This window comes from Microtus ochrogaster, linkage group LG5 (genome assembly GCF_000317375.1).
Source record: "Microtus ochrogaster isolate Prairie Vole_2 linkage group LG5, MicOch1.0, whole genome shotgun sequence".
NCBI classification, from domain to species: domain Eukaryota; kingdom Metazoa; phylum Chordata; class Mammalia; order Rodentia; family Cricetidae; genus Microtus; species Microtus ochrogaster.
Genome location: NC_022031.1, coordinates 52,276,222 through 52,284,522, shown reverse-complemented (window position 1 = coordinate 52,284,522; position 8,301 = coordinate 52,276,222). Strand labels below are relative to the sequence as shown.

At 48.1% G+C, this 8,301-nt stretch overlaps 1 protein-coding gene across 1 annotated transcript in view; it reads left to right on the top strand.

The window, feature by feature from the left end:
- Positions 1-8,301, top strand: part of Susd1 (sushi domain containing 1) — a 126,673-nt gene that overhangs the window by 107,663 nt on the left and 10,709 nt on the right. Inside the window, exons 13-15 of the mRNA XM_005362390.3 lie at positions 313-409; positions 3,372-3,630; positions 6,944-6,983. Coding sequence (XP_005362447.2) covers positions 313-409; positions 3,372-3,630; positions 6,944-6,983 — 396 coding nt within the window. The remainder of the gene's footprint in view (positions 1-312; positions 410-3,371; positions 3,631-6,943; positions 6,984-8,301) is intronic.

Genomic DNA, 8,301 nt, shown 5'->3' with positions numbered 1-8,301 from the left:
GTCATTTTTAAATATATGCTTTCTTAGCTTTAGGCTATTCACCATGTTGCACGACCTACTGTTTCCAAACTTTTTATCACTCCACACAAAACCTTACAGTGAGTTCAGCCCCTTGCTACAACCATCATTCTTGGCCACTATGAACTTGACTAATCTAGATGTTTCTCGAAGGTGGGCTCATACAAGCACTGTCCTTTCGGTGCGTGGATATTTCACTTTCCGGGTTAAAGTCTTTCATGGCATCCTGGAGGACCGCTTTTGACTTGATCTGCCCTCTTGTTCCCCCTCTTTTCTCCTTCTTAATGTTTTCAGAGCCCCCACTTCCGGAAGTAGAATTTTTCAGTGTCCAAGGAGGGCCTCTACCACACTTCCGGCTGAGGAAAGTCAAGGATGTAAATGGACCGATCAGGTGAGTACCTGTGTTTTCCCCACCGTTGCCTAGTGGTCCCACTATGTGAGTGAGAAGACTTCCCTGTGGGTGGCTGAACTTGCAGCAGGGCCTCTTGCTTTGTTTCCTTGAGCACCCACTGGGCTTTTCAAGACTGAGGTTTGTAAGGGACCAGAGACCAGCATCTGGGCAGCACAGCCCCTGAAATGAAGTGTTTTCTGTGGTCACAGACCTCAGCTGACAGCATCAGAAAGTGCCCCTTGCATTCACTTCCCGCTTTCCTGACGGTGGGGACACAAGGACTGTCTCACTTCCCAGAGACAGGATGTCCTCCTTCCACATCAGGCTGATCTGGGCGGTGGGGTGTGTAGTAGTTTTTGGAAAGATCACTTAGAGAATTCTTTTTATCTGTTCACACATTCAGTTACAGGCAAGACACTGTGTAGTTGGTGCCCTGCTGGGATTCCAGATGGCGTTAGGATGGAATTAATTCACCTCTGTTGGAGGACCACAGTTTGCTCAGGTTTGCATGTTATTTAGAGAGGTTGTAGAAGGATTAGGGAAGTTGAATTCACCCCTCTTCCCAGAGAGGAAGCCTAAGATTGGCCTGCGGATGGGATCAGCAGAACCAGGTCAAGGAGTTATGGTGTACATGGCCTGACCTACGTGGCCTTTTATCATTCCTGACCTTTCAGTGTAGTGGCCTTCGTGCAATCAAGGTAAAAATAAATGTGAGGTATTCTAAAAGCCAAGTCTGGAGCCCTGCTTTCAGGCTAGGTTAAGTTCAAGTCTTTTCAGGGACAGACATTGCCCAGACGGCTCTGTTTCTGGATTCCTGGTAAGTTGCTGGAAAGTATCGTAGTGCTGTTGCTGTGAAGGGAACAGAAGTCGTGGCATCGTTGCCTGAACGAATTTACAAGAGCAGATGTGACACTTAAGCCAAATAATTGCGTAAGGCGAAAAGGAAAGCCAAATGACAGCCTACCCTTGTGGCAGGATATCAGCAGATGCTTTCAAAACAGGAAGTGGAGACCGGTGAGTCATCCAGGGAGGGCCGTGGGGAGAAGTCTTTGCACACTGGTCAGGTGGTCAGGTTCCAAACCACTGCAACTGCTTCTCTGGCGTCACCAGGGCTGTTTATCAGAAGGTGAGCATGCCATTCCCCAGCCTGGCTGCCTGGCTAGAGCCACCGAGAACAACTTTGCCAGGCCAGAGTCCGCTCCGAGTCTTTTGTGTGAACCCTGGCATGGAGCACGCAGAGTGTAGGCAGGCAATCAGGCCTGTCCCTGGGCTCCCTTGAGGCGAGTGTCTCTTATCTTTACTAGCCAACATGAATGCACGGGCATGCTTCAGCTGCAGCAAACATTCTCCACTCTAGTCCTGGGGACTTTGATCCAGTAGGCTTGGGATGGGACATGAGCGTTTCTGTAACTGCCAGGTTGAACAGGAAGCCTCTTCCTGCCCTGTGAGCGGTGCCTGTCATGGTCAAGGTACAGCATCAGCTGGGTGCAGGGGAGCCTTGGACTTTACCACTATCCCTTACCTGGCAGGATGAGACAGATAGAGAATGTGTTTCTGGACAGTGTGGGGCTCTTGCCCATGGCCACCAAGCCTCCAAGCCCCCAGAAACGCTGTCACAGGTGTTCCCCACGGGCAATGGAAACAGGTCGATGTTTCTTGTCGCCGCTGGTGACTATTTGTGCGCCTGCAGGTTTTACTCAGTCTCTTTTGCTCAGAGGCCTTTTCTGAAAGTGAGCCAGACTCTGTGGAAACCGGGGTCCTAGGGACACCTGACTTGGCTGGATACACAGCAGGTGGCTGAAGCCTTTCCAAACACAACAATTACTGGGGGGGGGGGTGGGCTCCCGCTCCTTTAACCTAGTGACTCATGTGCTTTTCGGGAGCAGGAAATGGGGCATTAGGAATGCGGAGCAGGAAGCACGGAATTGGCGGTGAAATAGAATTATGGGGCCTAATGAGTTTTGGAAATCACCCTAATCATATTTGATGCCGATCCAGGCAATTTTTTTTTCTTTATTGAAAATTCAACTGAACCAGCAGTTATGGGGAGTTGATCATAGCAGAAGAAATATGGAAGGACCTGCAGACGCAAGAGGCAGTCGGTCCTGCATCCCCCACTGCCAAGTTCAGTAGAGGTGGACGTTCAGATGTTTGTGACGCCAGTGTGGGGGAAATAAAGGCCGCGTAGGTAGGAATGGGAAGGGAGGCGTGATTCAATCAGGTGCCTTCCATTCCGACACTTCTCCTTGGCTGGTTTTTCCCTTTGGTGGATAAATCCAACGCCTGATTGTTAGTGTGTTTCCAGGCCCTCATTTTGGGGATGTTTTCACCAGATCCGTGTGTCTTTTTACTTTCCCAGGGTCCTGTCAGCTCAGATTAACTCAGGGGTGACTTCTCACCCCTGACCGCTCATCGGGTTGGCGTGAGCCTTGGTGTCAGACTCTGAGCTGCGGGGAATGTAAATCACATGAGTTCTGTTTTAGGTCGCCGCATGACTGTCTGGAGCCGGTTTTCAGACGTAGCACAAGCACTCTTGTAGGTGCTTGGCCTTCATGTGACTGCTAAACCCCTCCCGCTGCCAGGCTTCGCTTGCCCACGTGAAGCACCGCCATATGACACACACAAGGCCGCGGGTACATGCACCAGTTTTTCCCAGCTGGGAAAGCTGGGACTTAGCTTCTCAACTGGCTGTAGGTAAATTTGGAGGTCGGTGCCTGTTGGAACTGCCAGACACTAAATCCCGTGTAAGCTGTCCATTTCTCTTGTCCACTCTTGTGTTTCTAGTGTCTCAAAAGTGCTGATTGCATAGTATGAGTTCAAGAAACCCAAGTACACAGTCCTCCAAACGGGAGCACACGGTGGGCTTATAAAACACTTCTGGTTAAGGGCCTGAGGATGAATAAAATCTTCCTTCTTAACCAGGCCCTGGGCAATGTCTCTGCTTCCCCCGCTCCTCTCTTAGCTCCTACCAGTTGCTGGTCCTTCCCCTGTCTTTGGAAAGCTCGTTTTCTTGTGGATCTGAAGGCATGACTTCATTTTTTGGCAACACCTCTCTTGTTGATGGCTATGTGGCTGCGGAAATATTGGCCAGCGATGTTCCAGACGATGCATTGGAGATACCTGTCGGAGACAGGCTGTACTACGGGGAATATTACAACGCCCCTTTGAAACCAGGACATGATTACTGCATCCTAGTACGGATCACAAGTGAATGGAATAAGGTACAGTTTTAAAAATGATGTGACCTCTATATTTTCTCTTTTCCCCGGGATTTAAATGGTTTGAATAACACACACACACACACACACACACACACCGTATCTGCGATGGGCGCCACATGGAATAGCCACAGAAACACGCTGTGCCTCTCCCCTCATGAGTGCTGTCTCTCTAAAGGGTGGGCAGGTGAGACACGTTAGGTGACAGCCCACACGTCTGGGGTCTCACTGCATCTGCATTGGGACTGATCTTCTTTGAGTGCTGAGTGCTTCTTCATGATTACGGGATTCGACAACACCGCAGGAGTCCGAGCTGAAAAGGAGTATTTAGATCAGCTGCTCCCTTTACGACCTCCCAGGTGGCTGCCTCCCCTCATTTTCCAGGGAAGTAGGAGGGAGTGGCAGACCCCAAAAGAAGGCAGCACTGTCTTGTTTTTCACAGGCCCCATTCTCCCCACCCCACTCCCTTCAGAAAGCCTCGTCCCTTCCAGCTGTGTGTCGTTCACTAATTAGCAAATGTAATGAGCTAGGAGAATTCTAAACTTGGCGCAAAATCCTGTGGGTGGGAAACTAGGAAAATTACGTAAATACTAAGAAAACATCTCTTGACTGATAGGGTTTGAAGCAAAAGTATGTAGCCCTCTCAATCTCAAGGCTCTTCATATTTATAACAGGCACTATTGAATTCCGCCTAGGACAGGAGTCTGATGTGCCTGCCTCTGGCATGCTGAGAGCAAACCCAGACTCACTTTTTTTTTTTTAAATTTATTTATTTATTAAAGATTTCTGTCTCTTCCCCACCACCGCCTCCCATTTCCCTCCCCCTCCCTCAATCAAGTCCCCCTCCCTCGTCAGCCCAAAGAGCAATCAGGGTTCCCTTCCCTGTAAGACAGAGACCCACATTGGAGCACCGGACAGAAATCTCAAGGTCCAAATCAGGAGCAGGAGAGAGAGCACGAACAAGGAACTCAGGACCGCGAGGGGTGCACCCACATACTGAGACAATGGGGATGTTCTATCGGGAACTCACCAAGGCCAGCTGGCCTAGATCTGAAAAAGCCTGGGATAAAACCGGACTCGCTGAACATAGCAGACAATGAGGACTACTGAGAACTCAAGATCAATGGCAATGGGCTTTTGATCCTACTGCATGTAATGGCTTTGTGGGAGCCTAGGCAGTTTGGATGCTCACCTTACTAGACCTGGATGGAGGTGGGTGGTCCTTGGACTTCCCAGACTCACTTTTTAAGACTTTGTAGCAGAGAGGCCAAGGACTAGTTTGTGACAACAGAGATTAGGAACTGGGAAGCTAAAGACGAGGATACTCTTACCTCACAATGCTAATGTGACAGACACCCTCATGGGTGCAAGGCAGTGCCTAGCTCTGATCTTGTTTTGCTTTTCCTTAAAGATTAAAGATGCCAGTATCTTCTCAAGTACTTGGTGGTTGCCTCTCCTTCAGATCAAGTGTCTATTCAAACACTTTCTTCACAGGGTTTCTCCGTGTAGCCCTAGCTGTCCTGGAACTCACTCTGTAGACCAGGCTGGCCTCGAACTCACAGAGATCGGTCTGCCTCTGCCTCCTGAGTGCTGGCGTTAAAGGCGTGCGCCACCACCGCCCATCGTACTTGACTAATTTTTAAATTGAGTTGTTTGATTTTTTTTGTTGTTGTTGTTTGGTGTTTGGAGTTCTCTTATAATTTATATTCAAAGCCTGTGGCTATTTAAAGCTTTTCCACAGAAAATTTAAGTTATAATATATTAAAAAGTAAACAAACAAAAAACCCTTTTTAAGATCATGAAAACCAGCCTGGCATGGCCTTTCATCTCATCTCTCAGGAGACAGAAGCACACAGATCTTTGTAGGTTTGGGGCCAGCATGGTCTACAAATTGAGTTCCAGACAGAGAAACCCTATCTTGAAAAACAAGCAAACAAAACAAAAAAACATAACCAGAATGCCCAAGTGTGTCACGTGAAAGAGAGTCTCATAATAAGGTTGGAGAGGTTGTTCTATAACTTCTTCCCCCCAGGGGAGACTGCATTAAACCCTTAGTCATACACAAGGGCCCTAGACGTCCTGATCAACAGGTAATGTATGTGATATATATACGAATGACCAGAAGACAAGGTGCTCAGGTCTTGCTTCTTCTTGCTGCTTTTTTCCTGGTTTTTGGATACATTTTGGGTGAACGGAGTTGCTAAGCCTCACCTAGATAGACGAAAATGTTATCATCTACCAGAGCTTCTCATTGCTCACCTGTCACACACATCGGTACTTCTTGTCGAACCTAAGTGTGGCCTCAGAATTTCAGCACAGTTCCTCAAGCAGCCCATGCCAGTTGCTCTGAGCTGGCAGCAGAAATGATGTTCCTGACGTTCTTTTGTCTCCTCATGGTGTGAGCTTTCTGGGACCTCTCGGAAACACCCAGAAGTGATGTCTACAGCCCCTCCTATGTTGCAGGGAGCCTCTTGTTTGTCCCGGCCATCCAGAACCAAAATAAACACACAGAAACTGTATTAATTAAATCACTGCTTGGCCCATTAGCTCTAGCTTCTTATTGGCTAACTCTTACATCTACCTCTTAATTTAACCCATTTCTATTCATCTGTATATCGCCATGTGGCAGTGGCTTACCAGCAAAGATTCAGCACATCTACCTCCGGCAATGGACCCATGGCATCTCTGTACTCCACCCTTCTTTCTGCCAACATTCAGTCTGTCCTCCCTGCCTACCTTAGTTCTGCCCTATCAACAGGCCAAGGCAGTCTCTTTATTCATTAATGGTAATCACAGCACACAGAGGGGACTCCCACATCACTCTTATACCTGTTATCCATGCCAGCCCCTTAAATACTAATGATACATGGCTGAATTATAAGATGTAAGAGGCGGGGCTGTGATTGTAGCTCAGCGGCAAAGCCTTGCCTAGCATGTGTGAGGCCTTGGGTCTATTACCCAGCAACATAAAATAAACGCACACACTTATAAAAGCTAGACGGGAGCGATGGTGGCGCACGCCTTTAATCCCAGCACTCGGGAGGCAGAGGCAGGCGGATCTCTGTGAGTTCGAGACCAGCCTGGTCTACAGAGCTAGTTCCAGGACAGGCTCCAAAACCACAGAGAAACCCTGTCTCGAAAAACCAAAAAAAAAAAAAAAAAAAAAAAAACCTAGACGGGACTCAAAAGATTTTCTAGTTGGAATTAGAGTATGAAAAGGCTGAGACTCTGCGGGTGTCAGAGTCGGTGTTATGTTGTTTAAGATGATGCTGTGTGCCTCTTACTTAGGTGGACTTCTGCTTCCCCCCCCCCCCAGGTGAGAAGATATTCCTGTGCCATCTGGGCCGAGGTGAAAGGTAAAACCTTGTTCTTTCTATGCACTCTGTCCTTCTCCCATCTTGAAGCTGCAGTGCCGGTTTTATATTGAGGGCTCGTTTTAAATTGTCCTATGTGACAACAAGTTAAGGGACCTTCAGAAAAATGCAGACATTCTCATGTCATAGGGTGTATATGACATATTTAAATGCAAAGCCTTAACCGAAGAGGTGGGAACTCGTGGAATTATACAAAAAGCTAAACTGGGCGGTGGTGGCTCACGCCTTTAATCCTAGCACTCGGGAGGCAGAGGCAGGAGGATCTCTGTGAGTTCGAGACCAGCCTGGTCTACAAGAGCTAGTTCCAGGACAGGCTCCAAAGCTACAGAGAAACCTGGTCTTGGGGGAATAAAAAAACAACTGTCATCAGGCTTCAAGACATTGGACTCCATACCATGAGTGGGGACCACCTTTGCTATCAGCCTCCTGTCTCTGCTGTGTCAGTGGGCCTCTATTTTCCTACTGTAGCCATGTGGTTGGAGAGAAGGGCCCCCAAGATCCTCCAGATGAGGAACGTCAGTGGGGACAAGGTTTTACGGTTTAGAGGAGCCCTTCCCCCTAGCGCAAGTGACTTTTCAATGGCTTCGTCATCCCTGATTTGAGATAAGGGATCAGTTTGCCTTGGGTTTTGTGTTTTTGGCTTGTTGGGGGCAGAGCAGTGCAAGCAGTTGTTCAACCAGAGTGGCAATGAGAAGGGGAAGATTCTTCTCAAGTTTAAGGGCACTGGAGAGCTTGGTTACCAACCAAAACAAGAGCTGCAGAAGCCCGAGACCTGCTATTTGGCTGTATACCATGTGTACACATATACACCATGTATACACACATACACAGCCTCAGTCACATACCAGTAATGACAGTTCAGTCACGTGGTGGATCACAGATACAGGGCAAGTCACGTAAGATTGCATCCCCTAAAGCTTGACGTGGATTCCCATATGCCTGTATCCCAGCATTGAGGGGGCAAACGTAGGAGGACAAGTTTGAGGTCAGCCTGGGATCCATAACAAGACCCGGCCTCAAAGGGAACAGTAGTCTGTGTCAGCTAGAGACATAGCCAGTCATGTTATTTTGCTGAAGAACGTTCTGTGATGTTTTTTTTAATATTTATTTATTTGTTATGTATACAATAGTCTATCTGTATGTATGCCTGCAGGCCAGAAGAGGGCACCAGACCCCATTACAGATGGTTGTGAGCCACCATGTGGTTGCTGGGAATTGAACTCAGAACCTTTGGAAGAGCAGGCAATGCTCTTAACCACTGAGCCATCTCTCCAGCCCAACACTAGTTTTTCTTGTGAAT